This window comes from Papilio machaon, chromosome 22 (genome assembly GCF_912999745.1).
Source record: "Papilio machaon chromosome 22, ilPapMach1.1, whole genome shotgun sequence".
NCBI classification, from domain to species: Eukaryota; Metazoa; Arthropoda; class Insecta; order Lepidoptera; family Papilionidae; genus Papilio; species Papilio machaon.
In genome coordinates, this window is record NC_060007.1 from 6,023,377 (window position 1) to 6,045,069 (window position 21,693).

The 21,693-nt window shown below is 37.8% G+C and overlaps 1 protein-coding gene across 1 annotated transcript in view; it reads right to left on the reverse strand.

Moving 5' to 3' along the window:
• Positions 1–17,946, reverse strand: part of LOC106713885 — a 37,327-nt gene extending 19,381 nt beyond the window's left edge. Inside the window, 2 exon segments of the mRNA XM_045683604.1 lie at positions 4,778–4,934; positions 16,318–17,946. Coding sequence (XP_045539560.1) covers positions 4,778–4,934; positions 16,318–17,898 — 1,738 coding nt within the window. The 5' untranslated portion in view covers positions 17,899–17,946.
• Between the last annotated feature and the right edge of the window lie 3,747 nt (positions 17,947–21,693).

Consider the following 21,693-nt stretch of genomic DNA (forward strand, 5'->3'; position numbering starts at 1 on the left):
TTAAACAGAAGCGAGCTGTGACCTCGATTATTACTCTACCTGAGTCGTTAACACCAAAAGGGAAGTGTGTTGCGCATGTTTGCATTACTCTATTTCGAAAATAGGTGTTATTGATTTACTTTATCGAAACTAACCTGATATAGTACGAAAGTCTTTTAAATGGTACTATAGAGTTGTCGTTGTTGTAAGTAGTTCTTGATACTAAAAAATAAAGTAAAAAAACGAGAAAAAATTTGACTTTTGCGTGATAAAGAGTTGTAGAAGAAAGTAATATATGTAATGGAACTTGAAACAAAACAACATATGGAATCCTAAACCGCTCTTCTATTAAACAAGGGAACATTTGTCGGCAAATTTTTATTTGACTTTCTTAAAAACAAATAGCATTTAGCATTGCTTTGATACGTTGGTATTTATGTATAAGATAAAAGTAGTCTTGCTTGTCACCGCCTACGTAAATAAAGCGTATTAATTATCATTCGCCCACATTGGCTTCTCAATCACAACTAATCTGCAAAGAAAGCCGGGCTCGAGTCATGTGAGCGGATTCTAGGGACGATTTTATTTGGACTTTGCCAATTTTACATAATGTACCGAATTCATTTCAATTATCTGGTTTAACATTTCTTTTTTGCTATATACGTGTTTGGAAGATACAGATAAATTATATAAAAGGTGAATAAAGGTGATAACGATGGTTAAGAAGGGAGTGCCTACTGAAATGATGAAAGATTGTTCGATGGAATACGGACACACCAATTACATTGTTAAATTACGTTGTTATTATATCTGTAATTTATGTATTAATTGCCTAGTGTTTAGCCAATTACTATTGTTATTTTCTTCCTTATATCTTATACTATGGAATTATCTGCAATCTTTAGATTGCCACTATGTCAGTTGGGCGGTGTCGCGTGTGACGTCACGCCGCGTCACGTTTGCGTAACGCGCGTCCATCCGCGTATTTATTTATGGCGGCCATTTTGAAAATAGCCAGCAACATGTCGTGCATGTGTCAATGTATTTTTGGCGCCGGCCGAGTAGGTCACCTGTAAGGTGGGACATTTTTAACGTTCTACGCTGTATGTTTTATAGGTAGATATTCCAAGCGGCTTTTGAACTTTTCTGTCTTGTAATTAATATTTCTTTTAACTATATTGAACTGAAATATTTTAAATAAAAAGTATACAGTTTATATTTCTAATTTGCAAGTTATGTTAAGGGAATAAATTTAATGAAAATGTAACCGTAACATTTCTAGTCGTTTGTTTTATATTATAAATAGAATCTTGGAATGTATCAACAATTTTCATTGTCTACTACTGATTCATATTTGATTTTTTACGTAATTATTTGAGGAAAAAGATATTTTTTCGAACGGGCAACATTAAATGTAACTTATTATCATTGATTAGCCATATTGATCAAAGATTTTTTGTTCAAAAGTAATTGAGTAAAATATTAGTAATCAACATGTACCAACATAGAATATAAGAATATAAATCCTACTAGTTTCTATTTCGTAAGCTCTAAAACTACATATCATTGAGTCATCATCAGCTCACTATACGTCACCGCCGAGGGGTACGGAGCCTACGTAGTTAGGGGTAATAGTCAACCACGCTGGACCAGTGCTGGTTGGTTGACTTCATACATATCATTGAATTTCTTCTCAGATAGATGTAGGTTTCATCACAATGTTTTCCATCATCGTAAGAACGTCGGATAAATGTACATATGTAAATCGAAAACACATTGGTATACGGCAAGATTCGAAACCAGAACCGAATCTGCAGGAGATTGCAAGTCAAGTGCTTAACCCCTGAGCAACCGACGCTCTTTTATGAGGTTATTGAAAACTATTAAAATGGAAACGACGAAAAGATCGATTTAGAAACGACGAAACTCAAACGCTCTACATAGAGTGGAATAAGTGCAGGGAGATGATGATGTTACTAACGATTCAATCAATTTTGAATAACCACAGATTATGTCGGAGTATTAAGAGCTTCAGTGGCTACAGATTAGCGGAATATTTACATCTCAGCGGCTAGCAAACGTAATTAGAAAGACGCATACCGCCGCGGCCGCGTGGGCGCAGCACTCCCGCCTATTTATACTAAACAAAACTAAACATACTAGAATATATATTTTTATATTAAATACATGTTTAAAATCCTTATAAAACAAGCTTCATTAACCTTCAGGTATTCTAATACAACCTAGACATTAGTCTCCAAGAGATCAAGTTAGAAGGAGTTTTAATATAACTTGCTTATTTTCACAAGAAATTACAATTAATATGATGTTATTACCTTCACATTAACTAAGGTTCAAGGTCACTCAAGAGGATATAGAATCATAGTTGAGACAGAAAGATAAAAACAATAGAAAAAAACTTGAGAGGTGTCAAGGAACACCCGGATGGAACGAAGTTCCTTTCAATTAATTAGTGAAGGAACCAATGTTTATTCTATGAATAAAAAACTTAAGTCTTCACAAGAAGTACATTTTATTTCTATGAATTTTCGTTATATATTGTCACGTCGTTGCCATGGTGATATAGCAAAAAGTGTCGTGACAACTTTTCAAGTTACTGAGAGGAATTGAAATAAAATTTATCTTCTATCTGAAGGCGTTTCACAATACGAAAATGTGCTACACATTGGTATAACTCCTGAGTCATATTTCATACAATTATCACTATGTTTGTTAGCGAAACTATAAAAAAAACGTTCAACACTTTCCCGTCCGATACGCTAAAGCATAGCTTGTTTATTACAAAACTTGTTTGATGTGAACTATTCTAGTGACAGATTTGATAACGACCTTCGGAAACTGGAGCTGTTTCAATGTAAAATTATTAGAAAATTGTAAATTTCGATTTAATAGATCTATATCGATGAAACAGACTGGCATCAGACCAAGTTTCAGAACCGAGGAGATAATCTTACTAATCTATAAGAAATTTTTAATGAATCACGAAACTCCAGAACAGCTGAATCAATCTGGACACAACATCAAAGTCTAGAAGGCCTAGATTTTTTTTTATTCTACTAGGTTGAATTCGAAGGCGACAGCTAGTATTAGTAATATCCGTAGAACTAGACAACCTACCCTAACATCTGCTGGCAAAACTATCCGAGTACTGGATAATGAGGTTAAAGCTATTTTAATTCCCGAAGACAAGCGTATTGCAGTCGTAGCTATTTCTGACGACAATAACGAGAATATTACAGTCGCTGGAACTGAAATAACTCGACTCCTTTACTTGCATGTCATCGGTACAAAAACACTCAAAAGTTTAATTAATGCTCAATTTGTTAATGCGTTTTGCGATTTTCAATTTGAATCCGTTTACTATATTTTTGATAGTTAATTATAAAGCTCCATATTTAAACTGTTTTTCATCATTTATTACATTACAAAAACGTCTGCAATAAATAATACTTTCAATTTTAAATGTACTTACATTATTTACTATTACAAACCTCAATTAAGAAAGATTTTTTTTCTTTCACTAGATGTCACGCCTCCGTCCGCGCAAAATTAATTAAAAATAACTTAATCATTAGTCTATATGTTCTTCAAATTTCATCGAGATCCGTTGAACCGTTCTGGAGTACCTTACAACAAACATCCATTCATTCATCCAAACATTTGCATTTATAATATAAGTAAGATGGCGTTGTATTTTTGTTTATAAATGAATAAATAATGTTATCAACTAACAACTATATTTTGTTTATTTATAACATTGATAAGTTTGAAACAGTAATCTGTAAATACCCGTATCTATATTAAGCATTTCGTTCCGATGTAAAGTTTCCTTGAACCATAATATCTGGAAGTTGTAACGTCTTAAACGATGAAGAGGCTCGTTACATAAATTTAAAAGCTATTTGCACCACTAACAATTTCACAGTCATCGTTCGAAATTTATGTTTTATTAGCCAACAGTGTAATTGCTTTCGATGTTCACTTCGTTGAGTAATTTCGTAATAGATATATCAAGTCTTGAATAATTATGATGTACTTTTCGTATCAACGTATTCTCATATTGAACTGTTAAATTGCCAAGTAAAATACACAATTATGAAATTATCATTCAAGAAATTATAACATTAAATTACTAGATTTATGTATTGATGAAAGAACATTCATTTAGAATTATCAAGATATCTTTTTGTACTCAATTCATTTATTTAAATGGATTACTGGTACATATTTTTGAGGTATCAAGGGATATGTAAGTTATGTGTGAAGTCAATCAACCCGCACTAGGTCAGCGTGATTGACTATGGCCTAGTCACTCCTAATGGTAGGCTCCGAGCCCCTCAGTGGGGACGTATATTGAGCTGATGTTGATGATAATCACGGAAAATTGTCAAAGGATAGTATCAATTGACACTTTCGAGTGTTAGTACTAAGTTATAGTAAAATCAAAGTGAACATCAAGAAATCGTTTCAAGGGACAATATTAAGAAGCATTGTCAAGGGACAGTATTGAGGAAAAATGTCAAAGTCCCTGTAAGTTGACAATGTACTTTACATTGTCAACTTACAGGGACTTATTAAGGAGCATTATTAAGGGGGGAAGGTCAGTGTAAATTGTCAGTACCGCGGGACATTGTCAAGACAGTATTAGCGTATAACGATTTGTCAAGACAGTATAAGCATTATCGAGGAACAGTATAAATGTACAATGTCTTGACACAACAGTTCCTTCAATCTGTCTATCAATACTGTCATCGGACTTGGTGATTTATATAATTACCTTCAGGTATCTTGATGGTGGTGCCGAGGTTGATCTGCTGAAGGCGGGCGAGTGCAGCCTGCTGCAGTGCGCGCCGCTCCACCTCGCTGAGAGTGAGCAGTGATGTGTCCGCCAGCCGCACGCAGCGTCCACTGCCGTCTGTCCAGGAACAGCTGCCCTGCACAACGCGTCACGTCATCACACCGACACGCACTCACAAACGATTAATGGTTGTTCAAACTTTTATAGTGTATTTACGTTGAGGAACTCAATTATCAATTAACAAGTCTAGTGCGGAACAATAAAGTTATATAAGTAGTAAACAAGGAAATAATTTTAATAACGACTAATTAAAAAGTTTAATGCTAACTAGATACTTTTAAAAATGAACTAAAGTGTTTTAATTTTCGATTTAGAACAAATTTAGAAAACACAAATATTTGTTTGTTAGTTTTTTTCCGGACAAACACAATTAATAGTAGTAGACAACGAAATCAAGTTCACAACTATAAAGCTCTCCTATAAACGAGTAACGAAGAACAAATTTTTTTATTTATTTGTATGTATGGTTGTAACTAAATCAGTGGACAGATTTTATTAAAATTTTGGAAAGATGTTCTGAGAACGCCAGAGAAAGAATTTTCTAAATATACCGAAAAAAATAGACAATCAGCGTTTTTTTGTGTTAAAGCAATTTAAAATAAATAAACGACTAATAAATAAAACAAATGCAAATGTATGAAACGAACTATAGTAAGTTGCTTCGTAGCTGTCGTAATTAGCATATTATTTATATACGAGTAGTTTTATTTATGTGAGGTAATTTAATTTTGAACTCTTAATTACTCCGTCCATAAAACGTAAGATTTTAATCATCGTAATATTTGGCCGGCTATTGTTAAGTACTCAAGAGTTGTTTGGATCTCAGCCAATACTGGCCGCACTGGCACACATTCGGGTTCAAATCTTGTCGGAAGAGATTGTATATCGTACATTGAGATCTGTCTCAGTACTATCATACGATGACAGTTATTGTTGCATGTTCTTTGGGGAAGAAATTCAAAACGATAGGAAGAAACTTTGATACTGGAAGCTTAATTCTAGTTCCTTTCGTTTTTACATGATAAGGTTGTAAAGAGGATTGTATTGAGGGGGGAAGGGGGAATAAGATGAAATAGTTTATATTTTACTTGTTCTTATACTGTACACAAAATGTTTTAATATTTTTTACTAAATAAATGGGTTCTAAACAGTAATTTTTTTTTTGTGTTGATACAAATATAAGCAGTTTTTTGTTCATCTATATATCTATACAAAGTAACAAAATGTGTGTCTGTATGTTTAAAAAAAAATCGTTTTTCGTACACATCGAGTTTTTCGAGTTCCTGGTAACGAAAAATAATTTTCTTTTGGTCTGTCTGTATGTCTATCTGCAAGGTCGCGTTTGATCCCGGCAATCTCTGGAACGGCAGATTCAGACGAGACTTAGACAAGAAGGTACTTTTTGTTCAACTTTCCGCCGACGAAGTCACGGTCGATCACTAGTTTACTAATATTTCATGTAACCATTCCAAATATGCTTGAAAACTGTATTATATGGTTCAAGACAGTCGAATATACTTGACCATTAAAATATTACGCTATCAAAGTAATTATGTCCATTCAAATAATTTCATAATACAGTAACAAATGTAGAAGTGCCTTGTACGTGTTTTGTATGGTCGTATTATTAGGTCTACAGGTTTTCTAAGTTTCAATGTAAAACTTACAAATTGTTCGCTCTCTCTGTTGGAGAACTGATCAAAGTCATGAAGTCGATTACCTGAAACTGTGAGACACGCGTACTTTAGGTATATACGTTTAATTTAAAAAAAGTTACGGAAGTTCTCGTACTGTTTTTTGTATAAATAACTATATTAAATTATCATCTAAAGTGCGTAAACTATAGATATAAAAAATGTAAAAACATTAGATTTGTTACACGCTAATAAAAGAGCTTTTAATTTGTTAAATATATTTCATTCTCAAAGTCGGTTAAATAATTTTTGGATGGATTTAGAACAAATGAACGATGACATATAACATGAAAGGATTAGTTAAAATAAAGTCAGGTACAAACTTACAACTATAAACAACGAAATAATCAAGGTTCACTATCACATACATGTATGCAAATTGATCAAATTACCGTAGGTTTCTGAGAATCTTCGTTTAAAACATATCGTTATATCTGTTTTATCAAAGATAATGACAGGGATGACGATATATTTATAGAGACATTTTGGTCTCAGAAACCCACCGTAAATTAAGCATGGATTGTGTTTAGCTAAAGTAATATTTTTTTGCAGTTTAAACTGTTTAAATGATGCAAAAAATTTAGTTATCATTCTATTTTTATTATTTTCTGTATTGCACAAGAGTAATATATTTTTTTTTTTGGATTACAAATAAAATTAAATACCGGGCGGGCCACCTCGAGCGGATTGAGAAAAAACAAAGCTACGGTGGACAGAGACAGAAAGGAAGTTGGCTTAGTAAATTGTAAAACCGTGGCCAGACATATGAAAAAAGTTGCCGCACCAAGGCCCACAAAGATCTGTGGAACTAAGGATTTTTTTGTTATTGTCAATATTTCTGTCTTTTTTGTATTCTTTATAAGATAGTTTAGTTATAGTTAAGATATACAAATAAACGCATATTCATAGTGACTGGTATGATTCAGAATAAGATCATAATATAGTGTGTGTTTTGTCTGAAGCCGGCCCACGCGCTTCGATGCTTCTGGGAACAAAATGCGAGCGTTATGTTCACCAGATGTGTGTAAAAAGTTTCAGCATATACACATTGGTTGCTATGTTGTACAAAGCATATCTATGCTGTTTTTCTTATTAAAAACATAAAAAGATCAAGTAAATTATAAAATCTGTTCGCATCTAAAGTTTAAAGATTCATCTTTCAAGGTCACATATGTCACGCAATGGTCTATTAAATAAATATGTATTTTTTATTAGAACCCACAACATTTTCAACGTCATTTTTAAATACAAAGATAATTATGTGTTTGGACAATGGAAACTCACTGAATTTTTAATTGAGCTACACATCTATATGTGCTACGTGGTGCTACGACGGTGCTACGCCATAATTGTAAACCGCTGATTAATGGTTGGTACTTTAAATATTGCCTATCTGTTTTAAACCTACGTTACATAATCATATCATATCTTTCATTCTTTTAAAAATAACAGAGACAATCTGTTTCTGTAGAGGTAGTAAACACGCTCCTTTGATTGTTTAATATTTGCAAAGGGCTTTAAATAAATCATCGATAATAATAAGTATTTCAAGGTTACAAAGATCTTTAAAACAATAAAGATGATTAAATACGTGATTTACGTTTGAACGTAACAAAAAAATATATATTTCTATTCATAGGTAAACTAATGTGGTATGCGGCAGTGGAATAGATTTAGAACAAAGTGAAATTCGATGTTTCTATGAATCGAAAACTACGTTCAAGACAATATGTTTGCCAACAAATGTTTAGAGTTAATTATGTGATGTGACGTTAGCAAGAAAAGCATTGCTATCAAAATATACCTGTGGAAAAATTATAGCAAAATAACTATTTGATATAGGATAGATATAGAATATTGTCTGGAAGAACACATAGACTACTTAACAAGTGCGAAAGCTAGTATTATATAAAAAAAATGTATTATAAAGCGCATGTATTTTTTATGTCAAACTAGCTTTTACACGTGACTCCGTCCGCGCGGAATTAAAAAATCGAAAACGGGGTAAAAATTATCCTATGTCCGTTTCCTGGTTCTAAGCTACCTGCCCACCAATTTTCAGTCAAATCGATTCAGCCGTTCTTGAGTTATAAATAGTGTAACTAACACGACTTTTTTTTATATATATAGATAGACAACTCATGTCATCATGGGAAAAACCCATTTCCTTTTGCTTTTGATAGTACACTTATTATTACGGAAAGTGGTAGATTAGTTAACAACTCGCTATACGATGCTTACGCGGCGAGTAAAATGGCGGAGCAAACCTTATTGTTATAAAAATAAGCAGTACTCGTATAAAGAAAATAAATACAGTGTAAACAATTGAAGGTTTTTATAAATTGCGCGCAAAAAATTAAAAATCATGTCAAAGACGTTTGGCAAAATAATTGTCGCGCCAGTTTCTCTAGAGGTTGATCGACGGAAATAAACTTCATCGTATTTTGCAAACTCCTACAACAATGTTACTAGTTTTCGCAATACTTACAAATTTCAAACAATGTTTTCGAGTAAATTTATTGACATTTATAATAAGTCTATATGGCAACGTGCCTAAATGATTGGTAGTTTTTTTTTTATTAGAAACTAAATTATAACTATCAACTTTTATGTAAATAAACAAAATGATTTAACATCAAGAGCAGGGTAATAAATATTATTATTATTATATAACTAGCGGTTGTTTGAAAATTCGACAGCGCAGTATTAAAAAAGTAGCCAATAATATGTCTGCGTGCAACAGCTATGTTTCCGTCCAAGTCCCGTCAAAATCAGTCCAGTCGTTTTCGTCATCAGAAACACATATATTATATCATGTGGATGAAATGTGTTTTTTATTGATATTACATAAAAATTATCCTATTTTGTTATTATGAATAAATAAGATAAAACAAACAACAAATAAAAATTTAAATGTAAATGTGGAGAGGTCGGTAGGGGCCTAGGAAAAGATGGTTTGCGTGAAATTCAACTTGATTAAAAGAGTGAGGAATGAATGAATGAATGTTATAGATTGATTTGAACCGACTCTACGTGAGCGTGATAAGGTCAGTGAGATGATGATGAATCAACAAATCACTTTTGTTGATTGACTCTTTGAAATTGATACAAAATACTTTGATTTATCATAGAAACAAGACCTTTATGTTTGTGCTCTGAAATTAAAGATTCTAAATTTGAATTCGCATGCATATACTGACGAGTTGGTGCATTTCTTTAACATTGTTCCTCATTAAAAATGTAGGATCTTTAAATAGTTCCTGTCTGTTTGAATGTTGTTTGAAAACGTCAGTATATTTGATTGATGCTATTTTTAGCAACTAAAACCAAACTTTGTTTTTAAAAAAAAAGAATTACAAGGTGGGTATTAGGTTTTTTTATTTTACAAAATGAAAACTTAACTTATTTTAATAACATTTACAACATTAAAGGGGAAAACAATCAACCGTTAATCGACACAATTCTATTGGCACAATGGACTTGACACGACCTGTCACTTCGAAAGCCAACGAGCAAATGATCGCTCTCTGAAGTTGGCTGCCTTTAAATCAGGTGTCAAAGGTGACGTCACATATTTTTTTATTTATTGATTTATGTGATCCTTATACGGCCTCTCCTGACTGTGCACCGTCCCGGGGCACCGCTTCATCTTCTCTGGGGTCATCAGGAAGCACGTTCGCACGGGCAGCAGACGATGGTCCAGCTTCCATGTCGTCTCTTAACGAGTTAGTAGACCTGCCTTCTGCTTCCACTGTTTCGGACTCGGAGTCAGTATCTGTCGAATTCAAGAGTTGATTAAAGTTTGATGAACACTAATAAATGTGCCTATCTTTCGTCCTTCTCACAATCAAGGCCCCTTAGCATTGTCTGTCATACTCAACTAATTTCTTGACTAACTCATACACATATAATTCACACATCAACATACATCATCTCAGTCATATAAAAGCTATCTATGTGACGGGTGACGTCGCGACTGTCAACCACCACTTAACACGTCCCCTGCGTGTTTGTCACATGCATGGTAAAGCCCCTGTCTTTACGTTGCATCCGACCAATTGTAACACGTCACCTGCGTGTTTGTCACATGCATGGTAAAGCCCCTGTCTTTACGATGCATCCGACCAGCCGAAACCCACCCAGATCACGCTAAAGTCCCTGTCTCTAAACGTGTCTGAGAGGACCCGACTAAAACTTGACCACGACAGAGTGTCTGTCTCCGAACGTGTCCTCACAAATGCTAGTGCCCAGCCGGATCATATCCGTAACTACCAGACCACAATAGAGCCCCTGTCTCCAACTGTGTCTAAGGGAAAAGCTACTGCTCATCCAGACCGCAACCAGCCGGATCTCTGAACAAAAAAAAAAAAAAACAACATTAAACAGATTCTAAAACTCACTCTCAAAAAACGCCGCACAACTCTCAGGACACCACTCTCCTTTCCACGGCACCATGTATTGAGCCGCCGCTTGTGTGGTTTTACCACGGGCTCCACTGAGTAACTTAAGCTCGTATCGGTCGCTTGCAAGCACCTTTATAACTCGGTAAGGGCCTCTCATACCCGAGTCGAGTTTGCCAGTAGATTGGGAGTATTTAATGACAAACACTAAATCATCAACTTTAAATGATCTTGGAGGGTGCCGAAGTTGGTTGACACGTGAATCTTGCTCTTCTTGATTACTTCTTAGTAACGCTCTGGCTCGAGCTCTGCAAACTTCTCTCCACCCTTCACGATTGGGTCGGTGATCTTCGTGTGTCACATCACGGATCAGTGCACGGATAACAGGAGTGGTCGCTTCAGTGCCAATCAACAAGTTTAACGCGGACAATTGTGTAGTTTTTTGTTTTGTTATATTCAACACCAGTTGTATTTTACAAAGTGAATCAGACCAAGTACTATTATTGTAATAAGTTTCGACACGAATTAAATTCAAAACAGTTCGTACATAACGCTCGGCTTGGCCATTTGCATGATGCATTCCGGGCGTTATGTAGTGAACGTCGCAACCAAACTCTTTTGTCATAGCGGTGAAAGAAGAAGATTCAAACATTCTTCCTCGGTCACAAACCAACAGCTTTGGTACACCAAACAGAGATATCGCGTTATTAAATATGCGTTTAAGCTCGTCAGCATCTTGCCGGTAGATGGGATATAATAAACAGAATTTAGTAAAAGAATCTACTAAAATCAACACAAACTTGTAGTCATTAGACCTAGGCAAGGGACCGAGAACATCAATATGGACTGTGCTAAAAGGGATATCGGGTTTTTCCCATGAGGTGATGGGCTGATTAGGAGCTCTGGGGACCCGTTTCTTTGAAATACAGATAAGACAGTGGGAGGTGTATTTCTTTACAAACTGTTTCAGACCTGGGAACCAGAAATGTTTTAGTATCAGATCGTATGTTTTATCCGCTCCTATGTGTTGGTGCTCATCATGGAAAATTCGTAATAAACTCAAGCGATAACCCTTAGGGATGTAACACAACAGTCTAGATTCTTCCCCTACTGGAGAATACCGGTAAAACAAGAGGTCATTTTTACAAACATAACGTGTAGGGTCTAGTTGACCGTCTGATAATTTTTGTAATAGGGTTTGTGTGTCAATGTCTGCGGCCTGGGCCATCTGTGCCCAGTTTAAAGGCTTTTCTATGTTATTCACCTGCGTCGCTGGTGGATTTCGACTCAAATAGTCGGCATGCGACATCATTACGCCTTTTCTATATTCGATGGTAAAGTTAAAATCTTGTAGATAAATCCACCAACGCGCGACGCGAGGGAGCAGGTCCTTCTTACGCTCAGTAGCTTTCAAAGCATTACAATCAGTAAATAGAGTAAAGTTAACACCAATTAAATAATGTCTGAAGTATTGCAATGCCTTGACAACAGCGAGTGTTTCTAGCTCATAAGAATGATATCTGCTCTCTGCGTCTAGTGTTACTTTGCTAAAGTATCCTACTACGCGTTTACTACTGTCACTATGTTTTTGCATCAATACCGCGCCATATCCTATACTACTCGCGTCTGTGTGGAGCTCGGTGATTAATTGTGGGTCGAAAATTGCAAGTATGGGTTCGTTAGTTAACTGATTGATAAGATATTGCCTTATTTGTTCTTGCTCGAACCCCCATTGAAACTTAACACCTTTCTTTAAAAGTTTAGAAATACTTGCAGTTTTCGTCGCATAATCTTTAATATACCGACGGAAATAGCCGGCCAAACCCAAGAACTGCCGGACTTGCTTAACACTGCTTGGCGCAGGCGTGTTAACCAAGGCCTCTATCTTACCAGGGCTCGGTCTAACCTGACCATGGCATATTTGCCGTCCTAGATATTCAACCTGTGTGGTCAAAAATGAGCATTTACGTAGATTTACCGAAAATCCCGCATCAGTTAGAGTCTGCAATACCTCGCGAAGAAGTTTAATACCTTCCTCGACCGTCATACTAAGCAAAAGTACGTCATCTATGTATACGAGAACGTTCCCCGCCTCGATAAATTTTTTAAGGGTTTTGTTGATGATACGCTGATACACCGCCGGAGAATTGCAAAGCCCGAACGGCATTTTTAGGAATTCATAATGCCCCTCAGGCGTAACAAATCCCGTCACATGCACCGAGTCCTCATCAATAGGAATTTGATAAAACCCTGATGCCATATCGAGACAGGTGAAAAATCTCGACACACCTAGACGATCTATGTGATCCTCAATAAGCGGAAGAGGATAACGATCTTTGATGGTTATCCTATTCAACGCTCTAAAGTCCACACACATCCGATCTGTGCCATCCTTCTTCTTGACTAAAATAATTGGGCTAGCGTACTCGGACTCCGATTCTCTAATTATTCCCTTATCTAATAAGTCTTTGATTATGTCACGTACTTTTAACTTTTCTAAATGGGATAATCGATACGGATGATAAGCCACCGGTATTGGACTAGATAACCTAATACTCATGCTTCCTGTGTTAACCGTTGTAGTCGCCGTACCGGTTATTAAAAATGATTGAAAGTTAGTGATAACAGACATCAATGAATCTAATTCGGAACCCTGAAGAGGAGTGTTAACAGTAATAGGTTCGTTAACCGTTTGCGCTGCGTTGACATGTTCTTCGCGAGTCAAATACTGACTTTTCTTAGTCCTAACATACACTACGCCATCCCTATTCAGTACGTCCGTACCGATAATAATCGGTGTGTTCATATAAATAGCGGGTACTACAACAAAATCTATTTCGAGAGCTATATTGGGAAATTCAATAGTCAAATTAACTAACTCCCGCGCGACTATTTCTTTGTTACCTAAACCTTTCAACACACACAACGTAGGCTTACGCTGGCAAGAGAGATGCTTAATAACGTCCGAAGATATTAACGAAACATTAATTGCCCCGCTATCTATTAAAACATCTACAGGCACGCCTTGTATAACAGCTGTACTTACGTCACTGCCGCTAGAATTGTTTGAAAGTTCCTTACATAAATTAATATTTCTCTGATTTGTACCCTGAGTTAATGATCTGGACTTGGCAAAACAAACGTCTTCTTTATGACCAACTTTTTTACAAAAAGTACACGTAATTTTAATGCTGCTATTGCTAGGATTTGTATGTTGTTGAAACGGAGTGCGACAATTAAATTTGGTATGTCCAAGCTTACCACAACCAAAACATCTCTTATCTGAACTAGAACTTTGCGGTTTATTCTTAATTGGCATGAATGGTTTACGATTATCAGGTTTAACATTAAATTTAGGTTTAGTATAGTTGGCTAAGAACGAAACTACATTCTCGACAGTCAAATTCGAGTTTGAAGCCACTGCTTTAATTTGCGCATCAGTTATTCCACGAATTATTATTTGAATCATGAGCTCTTCACTGAGTCCTTTAACTATACGAAGTCGCAAAAGTGACCGACGAGCGTATTCGGCATAAGATTGAAATTTGTCCGAGCACGTGTTCATTACGTCGAAAAGAATATTAGCGTAGTCGATCTTATTCGTGCAAAGAGATTTAAATTCTTTAGTAAAATTGGACCACGACCGGTCATTCGTCGTCCATTCGTTGAGCCAGGTCCTAGCGTCACCTTTAAGACAAACCGCGATACGTGATAAACACTCTAAATCACTCCAACCGTTAGATAATTTAGCTCTTTCTACCTCACAACACCACACCTCAAAGTCGTGTACAGACGGATCGAAATTGGATACAAAGTAACTACGATTTGCACGATTGATACTGAGGATGGTATCCGCTAGTGCTTGCGTGGCATTCACAAAAGGTTCACGACTACTTTGAGGCGTGTTGTCACGTTGGGATGGCATCGAGGACGTATCCGGCGTCCTTTGCTCGATATCACTAAGTCGCGACATAATAGCGTTCAACGTTTCTTTCATCGAAGTTTCATGACTGCGCGAGTGACGACGTTCGTCTGACCTAAACGATTGTTTGCAACGATACTCATCTGAATGCTCTCGACCACGCACACAAGAACGATCTCTATCCGTGTCGGAGGAAACTACACGACGGCGGCGCTGCGAAGAACGGTTACGGGCACGATCACGACGTCGCGTTCGATCACTACCTAATCTCGAATAACGTTTTCGACTATGCACCGAAGATCGTTCACTGTCACTATCACTAGACGTAGACGTATTCCTATTACGACCGGCACAACGCCTCATCTTGCGAGACTCGTTTGTTCGCAAAGGTGGAGTACCTTCCGACCTGCTACGCGATCTAAACCGGTTACGCATCCCGAGCAACTTTTAATTAAAAACGCAAGAGATTCGATTAACGGCCGTTTGTTTGTTCACCCTTTTACAAAGTAATTTGGAAAGCAGATAGTGGGCTGAAAGGCCTATCCCACTTCTGATTTTAGCAACTAAAACCAAACTTTGTTTTTAAAAAAAAAGAATTACAAGGTGGGTATTAGGTTTTTTTATTTTACAAAATGAAAACTTAACTTATTTTAATAACATTTACAACATTAAAGGGGAAAACAATCAACCGTTAATCGACACAATTCTATTGGCACAATGGACTTGACACGACCTGTCACTTCGAAAGCCAACGAGCAAATGATCGCTCTCTGAAGTTGGCTGCCTTTAAATCAGGTGTCAAAGGTGACGTCACATATTTTTTTATTTATTGATTTATGTGATCCTTATACTATTGAATCGGAATGCGTAGTCAATATGCAGGTGGCAATTTCTGTTTGAGCATCAAACAATCGAAGAAACAGTGACTTTTAGTTTTTTTCGTCTTTCAGTATACTGTTTAGTCTACACTGAGACTGAATGTGATTGTCAACGTTTGTGTTTTGTTTGTTTTGTCTGTGATTTTTGATTGAGGTGTGCACCAAGTAACTTTGTCATTCATTTAATCAGGAAATAATTGGTTGTTTTTGCAACGTTTGTGTAAGTTTTTATATTTTTAATATGTAAACTCTTGTTACCACGTTTTCTGCTATGATACTATCTTATATATAGCTACAAACATCGTATAATTAGCCATTTTTAATTATTATTGAATTATAAGGAAGTTAATAAATCAAGTAAATATTAAAATATTAACATATAAAGTGTGTACTAAAATCTAAAGTTTTAACTATTGTCATGTACTAACAAAAGATAACATCAAGTGGCAATTGTTGTGCACATATGTTTCATGTTGGGTGTTACATTTGTTTGTTTACTGGTACTTAAGCTGCACACAATGTTAGAGCACACAAAAGAGTTGTGAGTGTTTGTGATGCGACTGACCTGAGGTGCCCAGGCGGCGGCGGCGCGGCTGGAGGAGCGCGAGCGCGGCCGCCACAGCCGCTTGCTGACGCTTTGCACCACGCTGCCCGAGGACCGGGACTTCTGCATGCCGCCTGTGGGCACACCGCTTGTCACGCCGCGCCCCAGAAAGCTCGACAGCAACGAGGGCGACTGCGTTGGGGACGGAGGGGACGTTGGCGTCGACGCCACCGATTCGAACTGCAGCTCTCGGTACGTCAGCACCCACCGCTCCTCTGTCTGGCAGCCCTTGTGCGGACCGTCGTCATCCACCTCTCCCGGCACCCGGGGCTTGATGTTGCGCAGGTTCTTATCGTAGTTTATTCTCTTAAAGCGGTCGACCTTCTCTGAGTCAACGCTTTTTTTGCGTGCCATCCTCAGGTACCGCTTGATGGTGTCGCTGACGGATTGCGAGACGTCATCGTGGTCAACGCTAGAGCGGCGGCGCGCTGGCTTCCGCTCCGGCGGCGGGCTCGTGGGACTCGTGGGCGCAGTGGCCGCCTCCAGTCGCTCGCGGTACGCCGCCTCCAGCTCGCACAACACCTCCTCCGGGATGGGGGGCGTCTGCGTTGCGCGGTCGCAGTACTTGTCCTCCAACGACTCTGATATGACTTCGATGAGGGGAGGAGGTGACATCGGCGGTGAGCGGAGGCCATCCTCGCCATCGTAAATGCGCGTCCCGCTGGCGATGCGACTTCGAAGCGTACTTCGCGCACTCGCAAAACCGGTAAAACCACCGGGCCCGAACCCGCTTGGGCCGAAACCGCCCGCTCCGCCAATGCCGCCGCTCCGACCGCCACGGTACGGCTTAGTTTTACGCAAATCCTGATAAAGTCTCTTTAACAAATTTTTATCGGTCAACAAGTCCTGCACTGCATTGTTCCCGGTCGGCGTTCGCGAGTAATACTTGCCGAGCGTGTCGAGCAGCGACCGGCGCGTGGGGTCCGCGTCGGCATCGACCGGACCACGCGCCGCCTGCCGCGCGAGATACTTCCTAATCGCTAACACTAACTCCTCAGCCTCCGATAGCTTCGGCGCCTCCTTTTCGTCCTCTACTTTCAGGTACTTTCTCAATAAATCGACTAAAACGCTCTCGTCATCGTCCGTCGGTCCCTTGCCCGCGGGCGAGAACGCCGAGACGGCGGGTGGGGGCGGTGGCGCCGCGAAGAAGTCCCGCCGCAGCTTTGCGAGGTCGAAGCGGCCGCCCGAGGTGTGCCCAATGAGCAACTCGGTGGGTCGCGGCGGAGCGTCGTCGGACGGAGAGCGGGCTCGCACGGAGCCGCCGCGCGCGCGCTTCTTGCGGCGCGGGCGCGGTAAGGCGCTCGGGTAGGAGCTCTTGCGCCAGAGCAGGAAGCGCGGCTCTCGCGCGCACACCTCCTGGAAGCAGGCCTCGATGCGCGGCAGGTCCTCGGGCCGATTCTGCGCGCCGTCGGGAACGAGCCGGCGGCCCGCGTCCGACATGTACTTCCATGTCTTGCGCGTGAGTAGCCAGCGCTCGCGCGGCTTATCACGGCGGCGAACCGCCTTGGCCATGGGTTCGCTGGGCCGGCGGCGGCGCTCCATGGCCGTCAGCCGCGCATGCCGTCGCGCGCGCACCTGCCGCACGCCCGCCGAAATAGCCGCCCGGTAATAGAGCGGCCGTGAACTGAATATAGGGTGCGCAGCGGCGCGAGCGGCGGCCCGGCGCGCCGCGGACTGCGCCCCGCCGCGGCTGCGCGATGTGCTGCCGCCTGCGAGCCGCCCGCACCACGCCGCCCGTTAGCGTGCGCGCTATTAATAAGTAACTAATTAAGCGAAAAACTATACAGTTTTCGCAAAATTATAAAATTTTATACCCAATTCTTAAGTAATGAACGAGTCAAATTTGTTTATAAAAATATAAATAAAATATATAATATAATAGTTGCTTCGCCTCGTATGTAAATGTTTCATTACGTTAAAGGTTGTAGAATATTATAAACAATAACTCTGTAGCGTGGAACGTTTATAAAAATAATCGTCTCAAAAATAGCAGTGCTATATAGCATAGCGTAAAAAATAAATAACGGTTGTTCTCATCCCTAGCGCGCCCACGCAGGTGTCGCCCGCTTGCCGCGCTCGCTACCGCCCGTGCCTCAACCTATGTGCCGAAACGTTCTAACATCCCTAATTAATGATTTAGTTATTTCATTTCTACTAAAACGTGCAAGAGAATGCAGAAAGTATGCGGCACAAAATTATAAATCCCAACATGACTGAAAATTTTACGTTCAGAGAAAAACTAACATAACGATCAGACGTGAAACTTTTATAAAGATATTTAAGGAAAATGAACTGTATCATTACTACAAATAAATTATCGTTTTCTTGTGTGTCAAGACAAGGGGTGTTGATATTGTTGATTTGATGTTTTGGAACGAAAAAAAAAATTTGGTAAGCACTTAATATAAACAGCACTAAACACAATAACAGACAAGTCGCGGTTTAAACTAAAAGAAATTCTAAAAATTAAAACAATGTAACTAAATAATTAATTAACATTAAAATCAATAAAATTTGATAAATAATGTGCTCTAGTTTATTTTATCAAAAAAATAGGAGACAAGGGACAACGAAATAAAACAATTACAAGTGCTGATTGAAGTAAGCGAGTGCAAACAAGGTCGTTGGCAACGAATAGTGCTTTGGACTTGACTTAGCACAGACAGGAGAACAAATTACGACAGTTTTATGCGAGTATATTCAGCTAATACAAATCCCACTATAGAGACTAGTCTAGCCTAAGTTACTCTTAATAAACTACGCTGACCCAGTGCGGGTTGATATATGTTCAGTATTACTGCACCGCCTGCGGGGGAGCCGGACGGGGGCCCTTTCAGATCTCACCGCCCGCGCGACTTTCCGCGCGCCCTTCACCACTTCTAACTGTGCGCGTCAACCTATCGCACTTGCCTGCCTTTTATTGCGACGTAAGGCCTTTTATTCATTACAAATACAGTTCAAGCTTATCAGTATATTATTAAAATAGACGGAAATTAAATGTAAAGACAGGGGAAAGCTTTTGAACGATAGACAAGGTATTTTTTTTGCGGATATATGTGATGCGTCCGTTCTATCTTGTGTTTTGTAAAGGGCTTGTCTAATTTCGTAGAATCCAGTGCCAATTTCAATTCTTTTACAGGCTGTTTTTTTATATGATTGAGCTTTATTTAATTAATAGTTTAAAAAGTTCTCGTTCCTTCGTTCGCGTATTTTCAACTGTAAAAATAATATTAATATTTAACTAGCAACAAAATCGAATTATTTTGGCTTAAGATCAAACGAAATATAAACTTTAGTCGAGTTAATTAAGATCGATGTTCAACTTATATTAAAGTGGATTAACATTTTATATTCTGAATCCGTGTAAATGTCACCGTCTAATTGCTATTTTTGACACTGTATAATCGGACTGGGAATATTAGCAACTGTCAGCGAATTAACAAGAAAACGCAAAAATTATTTTTAAATAAACAGCTCGTATACTTGACAAATCTAACGAACCTAACTTAAAATTTACGTTAAACCTATATTAAAATATAACACTTCAGAATATTACGATTTATTTTCTATAGTTTACATTGCTAAGAAATTACATGTCAAAGGCAATAATTTTTTTCTGCCCCACATTATTCTAATGGCCAGGAATTAAATATGGTTTATAAAAAAACAAACAACATTTAATTGTACAAAGTTTATTTTTTTAAAACTGTATGCCCCATCATAACAAGTTCAAAATCAAAGTAATATTCAGATATGGAAGCTAACGTCAAAATGACGATGAAAATGACCCTTTCGTTACATCTGTGGGCCAAGCACGAATATTTTTAACAATCGTCACCGTATAGTAAGCCACAAAATGTGTATTATAATTTTGTGCACTGTCCCCTATCGAGCGTAAAGTACACCAAAAATATCATAATAATTTTGACAACTTGACGATGACGATAGGAAGATAATTGTCACAAAGTGCTAGATCAACTGAACGTTAAAAACGTCACTCCATCTGACAGATGATTTTAGGTTCAGTATTCAATATGTTCGCTCCTTAGAAATCTAAAAAACTATATTTATCATAATAATCTGGAGATTGCAAGAAACACGTTTATATATGTTAAGTCACTGAACAACAACAAACAATTTTTGTGCGGGTCTCAATCCCATACAAAAAAGTAATAATCTCCTTTCACAATTATGTACTTAATGATTCACTCAATCCGATTACAAACTGACGAAGTTCCCATTCTGTCTGTGGCATGTATTCACTGTGTTCATATGTGACACATCATTCGCGGTTCCAGACAGCTATTGGAAAAACTAGCCAATGACTCAGTCGCTCTACGATCTCTTAAAATACATTACTAAATTTATGATCGGTTTTTTGCGAATTAATACTGTCGATTGTTTCCACTGTCGAAAAACTTGTATAAAACATGTTGTCCCTTTGATTATTTACGAAAAAAAAAAGAAACAAGGATATTTTTTATGGTTTTATCACAAGTTTAACTACAATGAAATTTCACGGTAATGCGATATAGGTGACAAAATTCCATTCGAATCACAAAATTATGAAATAAATTAAATTAGTGCTGTGAATAATGTTTTACATATTTAATTGGATTTCAACCAACCCTGTTCCCAGGTAACCTTAGCTTTCATAAAACGTGTTAGAATCCCTTTTATTCTCTTACAAAAAAACAAAGATATAGTGCAGTGCAACAAAGGAAACCTACCTTAAAAGAAGTAAGGATGTGATAAATACAATAATAGTAATAAATATAAAAATATATAAATACATTTGAACTTATGTTTCCATTTAAATTTATAACAGTTCAGACGAACATCATAATGAAAAGAACACCCAACTATTCGACTTTTCGTTACCTAAAACATCTAAAGAGGATCCAGGTCGTAAACAAGTTAGGACATTTTACAAATCAAAGGTATGTCTTTGTAAAAGTTTGAATAAATAATTTGTAACGTAAATAACTGTTATTGTTATGAAATAAACTATGACAACAATAAAAGAAGAATGAATGGAAAGTTTTCTTTCATTTCCAGCTTATAATATTATCGTTAAGCATTATAATTCTTAGTTTTATATTCGCTCATTACTGGCAGCGCAGAATTTTTAAAAAAGGAGTCTATAACATGCCCATGTGCTTTAGTTACCTTCCCGTCATAGTCCCGTCAAAATCGGTCTAGCTGTTTCGGAGATTACCCAGAACAAACGTATAAAAGGTTGGTAACTATTCGAAAGCTATACGTTAAAAAGGTGCAGTTGTAACTAACCATACAAAAACGTTAGTTAATAGTTCCCTTGAAGTAAATGTGTAACAA